The sequence below is a fragment of the Panicum hallii genome, chromosome 9 (genome assembly GCF_002211085.1).
Source record: "Panicum hallii strain FIL2 chromosome 9, PHallii_v3.1, whole genome shotgun sequence".
Lineage (NCBI taxonomy): Eukaryota > Viridiplantae > Streptophyta > Magnoliopsida > Poales > Poaceae > Panicum > Panicum hallii.
This window is the reverse complement of record NC_038050.1, coordinates 68,375,032-68,387,882: the sequence shown is the minus strand read 5'-3', so window position 1 is coordinate 68,387,882 and position 12,851 is coordinate 68,375,032. Positions and strand designations below refer to the sequence as shown.

Genomic DNA, 12,851 nt, shown 5'->3' with positions numbered 1-12,851 from the left:
AGTTTTCATGCTCCCTCCCGTATCTCTGCTTCTTCAGGAAATGAGTAGAGGCCAAAACGGGTGGTGTTTCAGATCTTGATTAATGTTTAATCCAGGAAACGTAAGCACATAATCCTAGGAAGCACCACTCGCCAAATTCGTGTCGGCAAACCCAACCCTCCGACATTTCCCTGAACCACGCAGAAGTGCAGATCACATGTCTCTCATGTAGGCATCGGTACAGTATCAAACAGTTGCGTTTTCTGCTGCAGGCTGCAGCATTTACTTCCTCTGAAGCTTTTTTACTGCTAAAATAAAGCTACAAGTGCGATGAAGCAGCTAGCTACAGTGCTGAGGAAAGCATCAATAGAGAGCCAGAGACTGCAGTGCATCACAAGCCCCAGCCAGAGTAGTCAGGCATTGGCTTTAGGGCTTTGTTCATAATTTGAAGGGGATTAGGTTTCTGCACATCAAGAAGTCGCTCCTATGCATTCCAATATGCCATTGCCATCGCAATGATGGTTGTCCTCCATGTGCCTTGGACAGCTCCATGCCTGAGATAACTCTTTCGATCCGGCAAAGAAGATAGCACTGGATTTGCAAGGGAACTGGAGAACTGGACCATTGGGTGGACGGTGACACCTAATGTGGATGAAAAATCTGAAAGCAAATGTGTTGCTAAGGCAAACGATCAAGAATGCCAGTAGTACTGCCATTACCGTAGATTGGGTTGCTTAGCATATTCAGAGTTCAGGGAGCATTTACAGAAACTCATATGGTGCAATGGTAATGGACTCCAAATGCAGGGTGCACATTTGGCAGATGAATGTAATTTTATCATTCGATGCCTCCAGTATCTATCTATTCACCAGATTTAGGCATATAGGCATCAACATTTGCAGCAGTGGCGACATCGATCGGTTCATGGAGTTCTAAGATGCATCCAATTTCTTGAAATGCACCAATCATGATACTACTGCAGTGTGAGTTCAGAAGGAAACACAGGATACCAAAAAAGCAGCATGGACCACTAACAACAAAGGTAATAGCGCTAAAGTAATAAATGGTGTGGGAAATGCATGTGACCTTGACAGTATTCTTTGATGCAGCAATCATCCAATCAGACTGCGCAGCATACGAATAACTGGATCTTCTGCACCCAAGTTTGTAGGAGACCGCGCATTACGTTTCTCCCGAGCATTAACCCAACTTCTGTTCGGAAATGAAGGGCGTGTTTGAAATGCAGTGATTTCGCATGAATTTCGTGTAAGTTTCATTTTACAAGAAACGATTCCATTATAGTAATATCGGCGAAAATTCCCGTGTTCTCCGCAAGGCAAAACTGGGAAGGGGATGGGCTGTGACTCGAGTGCCCCTTTTCTTGGGTAGATCCAGCCTGGCATTAGCAGATTCTTCGGTCTCCACCCCACATGCCCACGCTTTCAAGTACTGACTACTGATGGCACCAAATTTGCTTCCAAAAAGGCCAGATCATATCCAGTGGTGTAACAGGAATATCATTGGCCACTGGTTGCACCAGGACTGTCGGTGGCATTGCAAATTTGCAATTTGCTGGGGTTACATCTGAAGAGCATCTCTATCATACAGCAAAGACGCAGGGGTACGGGTAAACAATACAGCCTGTACACTCATCCAATGATGACGGGAGTATGACAGTGTCCTTTACTGTTCAGTGATTTTTCCTCCCTTTTTTTTTTGCAAGTGTAGATTTGTCACTGAACAGTACAGTGAGAAACATAGCTACATATATGCCCTAAAAGTAATTGTGGTGTCTGTGGCAGTCTACTGCAGGACCCCAAACGAGCAAGGCTAAGCTAAACTGTCAGCGTCAGGCAGTTCCAGCACCTTGTGCGTTCCTTTTGGTCTGGTTCCTGGTCTGAAGTGGTTTCCTTCAATGTACCTGAAGCAAGCACATAGAAGTATTTCAATAACTGTACAATAGAAGTAAAATGGAAATTCTTTCTGAAACTAATTTAGGTTTCCTTATAATTGAGATTCTGAAGCTAACTTACAGCTCCTTCAGATATGGATGCTTGTATAACCCTTCGGGTATTCTTCCAATGAAGTTGTTATTGTCCAGGTACCTGCCACAAACCATTGTAACATGAAAACCAGATGAACGCTAAAAGAACGACAGTGATCATTCCTACACAATAGAATTCAATAAGTTTCAAACAGCGAGACTCACAAATAGATCAGTCTTGGGATGTTAACTAGCTTCGGTGATATTGATCCGATCATCTTATTATTGGACAAGTGCCTGCAAAGGCATAAGGATGATCAGATGATCTGCTATTTCATTTTGAAAGGAAGTATATGATGAAAGGTCTTGATGCAACAAAATCCCAATGATGAAAGGTCTTCAGTTTCAGAGAACTTACAAAATCTCAAGGTTTGTCAAATTTGCAATCTGATCTGGCAGCACACCAGTCAATTCGTTATTGTTAAGGTATCTGAGAGACACAATTTAGCAGTCAGCAAAGGAAGACAGACTATTCAGGAGGGAAGGACGAATTTGGTAGCAGGTCTATATTTCTACTTACAGATTTCTTAAGGAGGGGAAGCCATTCCCGTTGCCAATAAAATCCCTGAGAGTGCCTGTCAAGTGGTTGTTGCCAACGTCACTGCAAGAGGAGAATTATCATTTGCTGCAATCCCACAACATCGAACAGGTTGAGGTAGCAAATATATATTGATTTTGTTTCTAAATATACTCCCTCTGGTTTTAAATATATGACGTTAGGACAACTTAATTAGTTTATTTTTGAAATAATTAAGTTGTCATGTCATATATTTAAAACAGGAAGGAGCATTTTCTTTTTCCTTGTGAACAAGAAATAGAAGGAACCAGGTACGATGTTTACAGGTGCCGTAGGTTCTTTAGAGTTCCAAGTTCTGGAGGGATCCGCCCCGTGAAGCGGTTCTCATGAAGATAAAGGTAACGAAGTTCTGGCAGGTTTGCAAGCTCCACTGGAATCTCACCTTTAAAATTGTTGAAGCTCAAGTACCTATAGAATTCCCAATAACACCAAGAAAAATCAGAAGTAAAGCATTTATCTCTCCAGACAAAATCCAGAACACACTAAAAATGAACTTACAAGTGTGTCAGTTTCTTCAGTTCACCAATTTCAGGAGGAAGCACATCTTGAAGCTTATTCCACCTCAGGTTCCTAAGATACAAACACACTTGCTTAGATGAAGAGCAACTATATTCAAATTAACCATCGACTAAAGGGCGAAAAACTAATAATAGTGCAGTATTGAATCAAGGGTATTCAGTATCTGAGGTGATTGTTGGATTGCAAAGAATAAGACTTATGTTCTATGTAGCAAAGTGCAAGATATTCCATACTTACAATATCCTGAGATGTTTTAACCGTCCAATCTGCGGAGGTATTGGCCCTGTCAACTTGTTATTGTGAAGATCCCTATAATTGAGTGATTAAGTTACATAATGGTTTGAGCATAAAATAAAGATGTTGTAGGGTAAGGACAAAGTCATATAGATGTTTTACTGCAGCCTTTCGCATGATCGTTCACTAATGAAATCGCTTTCAGTCTCTGATATTTTTTGGATGGGAAATGAAAGTTGCAACTCAGAGACAAAAAAGGAAACAGAAGCCGACATAGTTAACCAGTGATGATGGTTAAGGAATAAATATAGCTTTCCATTGTGGCAATGATCTCTCCAAACTAAGGGAGCATAGCACAGCAGAACTGGACCTTCATTTTTACAAGAGTATATAATTCTAGCAGATGCTTTGCCATGCACATGAAGGCTCTTACTATCAACAAGTATATGAAGAACATGAACTCAAATCAGGTAATATAAAATATTACAAAACATCAACATATTGTCATGTGCCTCAGGATGCTAATATTGAACTATAAGAATGAAGCAGCACTGACAAGGAAAAGGTTCTTACAATTTTCTCAGATCCAGCAGGTTAGTTACTGCTGTTGGGAAAGGACCGACTATAGATACAGCATAGACTTCCCTGAAACAAGATACACAAGGGCACTCAGCATGTATGCGTATGTATGCCAGGAGAGAAGGAGAAGGTACGATCAAGAAAATGACAGAATGGTTCTTACAGTTCAGTCACAACTCTGTAATCCCCTTGCTGTGAGCATGTCACACCAGACCAGGGTGGTAGATCACCATGCCCGCAAGGGTCATCACCGACCCATGAGTATACAACTCTCCAGCCCAGTGAAGACTTTATCTCATTCAAGGCTTTCACTGCATAAAACAGACCGATTTTAGTTCCAGCATTTAAGCACTGAGCACCTACTGAACAGTTTAGGAAACGTTGCTAACTCTGACTAATGTCTTCGAGTATACTACCTTTGTAAGCCCTCAAACAATTGGGAACCATAATATTCATTGGTGGCACTAGGAAATGACACACTAGGAACCATAAGTCCATAAGACCATAACCATTCTGTAACAAACTCCCCCATTATCATTGATATTACAGAATTGGGCCTTTACAGTAAAAGGGGGTGACTTGCAATGAGTGAAACAAATTTACATCTTAATTGAGAAACTACAGAATGGATCCCACTGTTGCGCTTATGCGAGAACAGTATATCACACGGCTCCTGAAATGCACAGCCGAGCCCATGAGTGCAAGGAGGGCCAATGCTACCAGCAGAGCAGACGCCCAATTCAGCGCCGCTGAGCAAGGAAGCGCATGGTCCCGGATGGAAGGTTGGGTCAGATCTCCAATGGCGCTGCCAAAAGAACCGATTTTTCTTTTATAACTACAATTCGCAGTGAGCAGCCAGGAGTTCACCGACGGGATCGGAAAGGTCCACGGGTGGGAGGAGAAAAAGAAGCATTCACGTACCGTCTCTCTTCACCGTCTTGCCCCGCGCCCCGCCGGTCAGAAGGAGGAGGAGGACGAGGAGAGGCAAGGCGCGGGCGAACGACGCGGCCGCCATGGACGGACGGGGAAGGAGCAGCGCGCTAGTGGTGGCGCGTCACGCGGCGGGGCACCATAAGAGAGGAGACGGGGAGCGGAAGGGGAAGGCGGCGGAGCACCGGGGTGGGCTAGTGGGAGTGGGACTGTGGGAGTGGGCGGATGGGCACTCAAGGTCACGGAGTAAACAGTGTCACATCTCACATGGTGCGTTCGCGCGTTTCACTTGCCGCGTCGGTGGGTTGGGCAGGTCTGGTCTTTGCGTTGGGCGGGAGCGCACCGTGGCGGTGCGGTGCGGCCGTGCTCGCCGACCGGATGGATCTCCGCCCGCGCCGGTGCCGTGGATGTGGAACGCCGCCGAACGGCCCCGAACCGTGGCGGAAATTCGCGATCGCCGCCCCCGTCGCGCGAGGAAGCCTATCCATCATCCATGGCACAGCCTGTTCCTGTCTCTGCTTATATGCTGAGGGTTTAAACTTCACCGCAGAAACGCATCTAAAAATCAGGGGTGTCAAAGTGTACGATTCTTTTCGCGTTGGGGAATTTAGAAGATGTGCAACACTGTTCGAGGGGCAGAGAAGGATTTTTTATTGGAAAGAATAGAGATGAAAATTGCACGTTGCAGTAATTTTTTTCAAAAACAACAATATAGGGAGTAATTTTAAGAGGAAAAAACCGTTAAAATTAAGTCGCAAGCATGCCCTATCTTATACATCTTTCGAAAGATGGATAGCTCACCCACTTTTCGATGTTTGAGATTCGTATGGAACTACACGATCTTCTTCCTCCGGCCGCCGCCGCTCGCGCCTACCTTCTTCCTCCGGCCGCCGCTCGCATGAGTGCGGGGGTGGTGGTTGAGGTGGCGAGGTTAGAGTTTCAGAGTTGACAGATATGTAACCTCCAATGGTCGTCGATATTAGAAAATAAGATTGTAGGAGAAATCAATTGGTGGTGGTGTGGGGATGGACGGCGAGGCGGCTAAGCGCCGTCGGGCGGGCTAGGTCCCGAGCGGGGGCATGATATCAGAGAGATTAGGGAAGGGCGGGAATGCGCTGGCGGCGGATGAACGGAGAGCGGCACGGTACGGCAGCGGCGGCACTGCCGGTAGGGTAGCGGAGGCGGCGGCCGGGTGAGAGGCTCGTGGGTCTAATTGGCTGGAAGATGGAGTCGCTATCCATCCTGCGGAAGCCAGGCCCCCGCGAGGAGTTCTCGGCGTGTACATATGGGCTTCCGCCATCAGAAAGCCCACAAGTCACATCCCACGGCCCAGCGCAAGCCCCTAGGCCGGAGCCTGAGAACTTGGCAAGGAGCCCAACGACCTCGACGCCCACACCGACACACCGTGCCCCGCCGGCACCGCGGTTCCGCGGCACGCGGTCAGCTGCCGTCTGCCGACTGCGCGTCCGCCCGCGCTGGCACGCATTGGCATGGCGCGGGTCGTCGGCGTACGACGCCCGGGGCGGAGCCGCGTGCGCGCTCCTTGCTCCTCGGTTCGGGCGTTCGGCCCGTCAGAACTGGTTGGCCGTCGCAACAGCAAACCACGCGGTTCGCGACAAACCGCATGGCATGCTAACCGGCAATAGTGCAATACAGCACACAGTGCGCACCGACACCAGTGACGGGGGGAGAGGAAAAGCGTTTGGTACTTCGGTTCGGTCGGATGTTCACGAGAGTCAAAGCGTGCTGCTTCTCAATTCCAATCAGACTTCATGGGTGTCGGGCCCAGTGCCGAACTTTTGGCAAGTAGTCCAATTTCGCATTTTTCCAAGCTAAAATTTGGCCAAAACTTGCCGTGCAGGTTAGCAGCTGCAGTGTCAACATACCCAAAATTTGGTTTAGCCTCCATTCGTTTCATATAAACGCAAATGAAAACGGAATTACGGAGCAAATGACGTCAATGTTGAGCTCATACCAATCAAACATAACGCACCCCACAGGCAAATGAAGAGTCTATCCTACACATTTAACTAAGAAATAGCACCTCATCTCTAGTCATTTTCAAGCTGGTGCCACGTGCCAGTGCACCATCTTTTTTGCCACCAGACTGGGCTGCACGCCATTGCCAGGGCGTGCGATAGAAGCAGTCGGACTCGAACATGGTTCTGGTGCCAGCCGGTGCGTCAACTGGCCCCACATCACCTCACCTCGCGCGATGTGCCGGTGTGGAAAAAAAATGCCAGAGAAATACTAGGCCGCGTCGCGTAGGCGTAGCGTCGTCGGTTCATTGCGTTTCAGCGTTCGCACGCCCCCTCCTATTTAACCCGCCCTTACATCTTCCCCGCTCAGAACACGAGTCCTCTTCCACTCCGCCCTCACTCCTCATTCCTCAGCGGCTCAGCCAGCCAGATCCAGATCCCGCGGCGAGGGGTAGAAGAGGCTGCCGGTGTCGGATTGGTCAGGACTTCAGGAGGTATGCTTCAGCCCCTCTATCTGGTCTCTGATTTCCCTCTGTTCCGGCGATTTCAGTCCATTGCTGCTCTGCGGGAATTCGTCTATTCGCTGTGATTAGCACTCAAATCCGAAGCACTGCTATCCGGGATGGGCGCTCCGACCACCATCCAGACGGTTCAGATGTTTTTTTCCCTGCGTGCGGTTTACTTCGTTTCCATTTCTCTTTGGGGGTGCGGGGTCAACTGTCTGCACCCCAGGTCCCCAACCCCTACAATCACCGAGTTTGGGGGGGGGGGGGGTAAATAATTTGGAGTCTTTGTGCATAATATATGACATATCAATGATTATCTTGCCCCAATTAATCGTGCTTACTAAGATAACTAATGTCAGTATTCTCATTTTCGACATGCAGTTACTTGGATAGTTTAAGAAAGATGGTGAAGATATGCTGCCTCGGTGCTGGATATGTTGGCGGCCCAACCATGGCCGTCATTGCACTGAAATGCCCTGCTATTGAAGTTTGTGTTGTCGACATTTCTGTTCCACGCATTGCAGCATGGAACAGCGATCAGCTCCCTATTTATGAACCGGGCCTTGATGAAGTGGTCAAGCAGTGCCGTGGTAGGAACCTCTTCTTCAGCAATGACATTGAGAAGCATGTTGCTGAGGCTGATATCATCTTTGTCTCTGTGAACACACCAACCAAGACCCGTGGTCTTGGGGCTGGCAAAGCTGCGGATTTAACCTACTGGGAGAGTGCAGCCCGCATGATCGCAGATGTGGCCAAGTCTGACAAGATTGTGGTTGAGAAGTCCACTGTCCCTGTCAAGACTGCTGAAGCCATTGAGAAGATCTTGACACACAATAGCAAGGGAATCAACTTCCAGATCCTCTCAAATCCTGAGTTCCTTGCAGAGGGCACAGCAATTGAGGACCTTTTCAAGCCTGACCGTGTGCTCATCGGTGGTCGGGAGACTCCAGAAGGCCAGAAGGCTGTTAAGGCCTTGAAGGATGTATATGCCAATTGGGTCCCCGAGGACCGTATTCTCACAACCAACCTATGGTCAGCTGAGCTGTCTAAGCTTGCTGCAAATGCCTTCTTGGCTCAAAGGATCTCATCAGTTAACGCAATCTCAGCTCTGTGTGAGGCCACTGGTGCCAATGTCACAGAGGTGGCCTACGCTGTCGGCAAGGATTCAAGGATTGGACCCAAATTCTTGAATGCTAGTGTTGGTTTCGGAGGTTCCTGCTTCCAGAAGGACATCCTCAACCTTGTGTACATCTGTGAGTGCAATGGACTGCCTGAGGTCGCCAACTACTGGAAGCAGGTTATCAAGATCAATGATTACCAGAAGAGCAGATTTGTGAACCGTGTGGTGTCTTCCATGTTCAACACTGTCTCTGGAAAGAAGATTGCAGTGCTCGGCTTTGCCTTCAAGAAGGACACCGGTGACACGAGGGAGACTGCTGCCATTGATGTTTGCAAGGGACTCCTTGGAGACAAGGCCAAGATTAGCATCTATGATCCGCAGGTGACCGAGGACCAGATCCAGCGTGATCTCACGATGAACAAGTTTGACTGGGATCACCCGATCCACCTGCAGCCAATGAGCCCAACCACTGTGAAGCAGGTCTCTGTGACCTGGGATGCCTATGAAGCCACCAAGGGGGCACATGGTATCTGCATCCTGACTGAGTGGGATGAGTTCAAGACACTCGACTACAAGAAGATCTATGATAGCATGCAGAAGCCTGCGTTCTTGTTCGACGGTCGCAACGTAATTGATGCTGAGAAGATGCGGGAGATCGGTTTCATTGTTTACTCCATTGGAAAGCCCCTTGACCCTTGGCTCAAGGACATGCCTGCCGTGGCTTAAATGGTAGAAATCTAGCAAAATGTTGCTGGTTGTTAGAGGACTCTACAGTCTGCATCCACATTCCCTGCCCTTCCATCTTCTATAGCGGGTCATATAGGTCACGGTGAACAGACGTAGTTTGCCCTGCGTGTTTTGATTGTAATGTACTCTATATGTATTGTCTTTTGTTACCTGATTACAGAAAAATGAATAATAGCAAAAGTTATCAGATGATTTCTGTATTCTAACTAACATATATACTAGTTCTCATGTCTTTGAAGCTGTCATAATAAAATTCAGAAAGAGCTATTTGTTGTTTTCCAGATTAGCAGGGAGTTACTGAAGATTCCAATTGTCATGTGTTTGATCCAGAACCAGAATATTGGCCTCTCCACAAACCAGGTCAATGACTGACCAGGATTTATGTTTACTTAGAAAGGATGAGAAGAATTTAATCTCTATTGTCTCTGAATACTTGTCTGCACCTAAGGTTGGTAGAGGCAAGAAATGCCATATGCGTGTCTTTCAGATAACAAACTTAACTGACAGTCATAAAAGGACACCATCTTTGCGTTGCAAGGCGTATAACGCCTATATATGACCAATGCGCATTTGCATGCGCCATCCACTGTGCACACGGCGGCCTGGCCTGCACTCCCCTCTGCCGATCATCACTACCATCGAAGCTCTCCTCGCGCCGACCTGCGCCATGCGGCCGTCTTCGTCCGTCGCGTCATCGGGGGACACGGCGCCACCGCGCCTGTACTTCATCCCGTTTCCGACACCGGGACACGCGCTGCCGATGTCCGACCTCGCCCGCCTCTTCGCGTCCCGCGGCGCCGACGCCACGCTCGTCCTGACTCACGCCAACGCCGCCAGGCTCGGTGGCCCCGTCGCCCGCGCGGCCGCTGCGGGCCTCTGCATCCGCATCCACGCGCTCACGCTGCCAGCCGAGGCGGCCGGGCTCACGGGTGGCCACGAGAGCGCCGACGACCTCCCCAACCGCGAGCTCGCCGGGCCTTTCGCCATCGCCGTAGACCTTCTTGCGCCGCTCTTCACTGACCTCCTGCGCCGCCACCCTGCCGAAGCTGTCGTGTTCGACGGCGTCCTCCCCTGGGCTGCCACGGCTGCTCCCGAGCTCGGCATCCCGCGGTACGCGTTCACCGGCACGGGGTGCTTCGCCCTCTCGGTGCAGCGTTCTCTGCTGCTCCACAGCCCGCAGAACGGCGTGGCGTCGGACACCGAGCCGTTCCTCGTGCCGGGACTCCCCGACGGGGTGCGGCTCACCAGGTCGAGGCTCGCCGAGGCGACGCTCCCCGGCGCGGACTCGCGGGAGTTCTTGAACCGCATGTTCGACGTCGAGCGTGCCACGGCCGGTTGGGTCGTCAACTCGTTCGCGGACCTCGAGCAGAGGTACATCAAGCACTACGAGAAGGTCACGGGGAAGCCGGTGTTCGCCGTCGGTCCGGTTTGCCTTGTCAACGGCGACGGCGACGACACCCTAGAGCGCGGCCGCGGAGGGGAGGCCGCCGCCGCCGCCGAGGCCGCGCGCGTGCTCAAGTGGCTGGACACAAAGCCCGCGCGGTCGGTGGTGTACGTCTGCTTCGGCAGCCTCACCCGGTTCCCGCTCGAGCAGGTGTCCGAGCTCGGCATGGGCCTCGCCGACTCCGGCGCGAACTTCGTCTGGGTCGTCGGGGACAAGAACGTGCCGCCGCTGCCGGACATAGACGCCGCGGCGCCGGGCCGCGGGCTGGTGGTCAGGGGCTGGGCTCCGCAGGTGGCGGTGCTGCGGCACGCGGCGGTGGGCGCGTTCGTGACGCACTGCGGGTGGGGCGCGGTGACCGAGGCGGCGGCGGCGGGCGTCCCGGTGCTGTCGTGGCCCGTGTTCGCGGAGCAGTTCTACAACGAGGCGCTGGTGGTGGGGCTCGCAGGCACGGGCGTCGGCATGGGCGCCGAGAGGGGGTACGTGTGGGGAGGCGAGGCGCTGGGCGGGGTGGTGGTGGGCAGGGAGGCGGTGGCGGAGCGGGTGCGCGGCGCGCTGGCGGACGAGGCGCTGCGGCGGAGGGCAGGGGAGATCGGCGGGCGGGCGCGGCGCGCGGTGGAGGCGGGAGGGTCCTCGTACGAGGCCGTGGGCGCGCTGCTGGAGGATGTGCTGCGCCCCGGACGCCGGAGCCATGATGGAGCTGGAGCGAGCGGACGGGACACCACGCGGGGGCAAGCCTCCGTCTCTACTCACTACGCTTCAGAGGGTGTTTAGCTAAATTTCTCTTACTTTCAAACAGTTCATCAAAAAGCTCGATCCTTTGCTTTACAATGTACTAGTAAGAAGGGGGATGTAATGGTAGCGGATGTCATGGGCTCCATGCGTTTATGTAAATCAGGGGTCAGCGGAACATGTTTTGGTAGGGTTTAAACTTTAAAGCATGCGAGTTGGCTCGTGGCCGGTTTAGAATTTTTCGCTGCTCTAGATTTTTCGCTCAAAGAAAGATATTAATGTATGATTCCCTGCGTGCAGATATCAGCCATGGGGAGCAGCATATATACATTCGTATTGGCTCGTGGCCGGTTTAGAATTTCATTTCGGTTTGGATGGGCGGGAGCAATACAGGGCGAGAGCTTAATAATGTAGGCAATTTCGCACAATATACGTCAGGAACCAAAGTTGTGGTTGTTGCTTATTAATGTAAATACGATTTGCTATCTCATCCATTGCTTCCTTGTAAGAAATAGAATGATACTTAAAGTATGATATTTACCTATCACTAGTTAAGTTGTTTCCCGAATGCTAGGTTGTTTAAGATCACAAAAATATTTACAAATTTCTATTTGAGTTAGAGACTACTTTGACTTATGTAATATCTACTTTGTAAGAACTTGTTTGCTCTTCTTTCTTAAATGACATACCAGTGCTCATGCAAGCTTTTTTTTTAAAAAAAAAGAAATATTTACAAATGGTAGACCAAATAAAAAAATAGGAAGACTATTGAAAGACGCAATCCAGTACAAAAAATAAAACATAAACTATAAGATACATCATGCTGAAAAAATGTTAAATGCCCATTTCACAAGCCAGAGACCAATGGTTTGTATCAGTTTGTTACAGACAGCACGCAAGCGAGTGGATATTTAACAAATCAAATACTAATCAAGAGGCATCTAGCCATCTAGGGAGGTAGCTAATCATTAGCGAATTATAGCGCGACGCGGCAACGGGACGACGACGTCCGGGGGCATGCCAACAACAGAGCAACAAGCACGACCCCTTGTGCTACTAGAAGCGTGGGGTGGGGTAGCGTCGTGAGAAATAAGAGGTCGTGGCTAGCGGCGAGCACACGGCTTGCAAACCTGACCGCCGCCGCTCCTCCTCGCCAGCCGCTGCAGGCTACTGGCGACGCAAGGGGCAGAGTCGGTGTCTGTGGAGGCATCATCACCAGCACCCTCTGATCACCTTCCGGATCTATTGAATCCACTCGCTGCATTTAGTAAAATCTATATCACATCAATCACACGCACAGTTATCATCAGTGCAAAATTGGATCTAGCTAAGAACAAACAAAAATTAAAGTATCGTATTACCCAAATCGTCAGTGGCGTCAATCGAGGAAGGTTGCGCAGGAGGTCAACTAGCGACGCCTCGTGGCGTCGAACATCTGCAGCCAAACCTTCAGGGTCCCAAGAG

At 50.1% G+C, this 12,851-nt stretch overlaps 3 protein-coding genes across 3 annotated transcripts; 2 read left to right on the top strand and 1 right to left on the bottom strand.

Moving 5' to 3' along the window:
- Positions 1-1,475: 1,475 nt before the first annotated feature.
- On the bottom strand, positions 1,476-5,341 carry LOC112872932 (probable leucine-rich repeat receptor-like protein kinase At1g35710). Its single transcript, XM_025935965.1, has 11 exons — positions 4,854-5,341; positions 4,096-4,243; positions 3,927-3,998; positions 3,357-3,428; positions 3,099-3,170; positions 2,865-3,008; positions 2,544-2,624; positions 2,382-2,453; positions 2,189-2,260; positions 2,013-2,084; positions 1,476-1,900 (listed from the first exon to the last, which is right to left on the bottom strand). The coding sequence occupies exons 1-11, from the start codon at positions 4,945-4,947 to the stop codon at positions 1,810-1,812; spliced, it is 990 nt and encodes a 329-aa protein (XP_025791750.1). The 5' UTR covers positions 4,948-5,341; the 3' UTR covers positions 1,476-1,809.
- Positions 5,342-7,143: 1,802 nt separating this feature from the next.
- LOC112876487 (UDP-glucose 6-dehydrogenase 4-like) lies at positions 7,144-9,406 on the top strand. Its single transcript, XM_025940610.1, has 2 exons — positions 7,144-7,335; positions 7,729-9,406. The coding sequence occupies exon 2, from the start codon at positions 7,751-7,753 to the stop codon at positions 9,191-9,193; it is 1,443 nt and encodes a 480-aa protein (XP_025796395.1). The 5' UTR covers positions 7,144-7,335; positions 7,729-7,750; the 3' UTR covers positions 9,194-9,406.
- A 475-nt stretch (positions 9,407-9,881) lies between these two features.
- Positions 9,882-11,429, top strand: LOC112873385 (UDP-glucose flavonoid 3-O-glucosyltransferase 7-like). The gene has a single exon (XM_025936351.1). The coding sequence runs from the start codon at positions 9,882-9,884 to the stop codon at positions 11,427-11,429; it is 1,548 nt and encodes a 515-aa protein (XP_025792136.1).
- Positions 11,430-12,851: the final 1,422 nt, after the last annotated feature.

Excerpts from the sequence above, each read along its gene's own strand:
- LOC112873385 (XM_025936351.1), top strand. The coding sequence starts at position 9,882 with ATGCGGCCGTCTTCGTCCGTCGCGTCATCGGGGGACACGGCGCCACCG.
- LOC112876487 (XM_025940610.1), top strand. The coding sequence starts at position 7,751 with ATGGTGAAGATATGCTGCCTCGGTGCTGGATATGTTGGCGGCCCAACC.
- LOC112872932 (XM_025935965.1), bottom strand. The coding sequence starts at position 4,947 with ATGGCGGCCGCGTCGTTCGCCCGCGCCTTGCCTCTCCTCGTCCTCCTC. Across the intron at positions 4,244-4,853 it reads CAAGACGGTGAAGAGAGACG|TGAAAGCCTTGAATGAGATA; the intron begins GTACGTGAATGC and ends TGTTTTATGCAG. Across the intron at positions 3,171-3,356 it reads TTAAAACATCTCAGGATATT|GAACCTGAGGTGGAATAAGC; the intron begins GTAAGTATGGAA and ends TTTGTATCTTAG.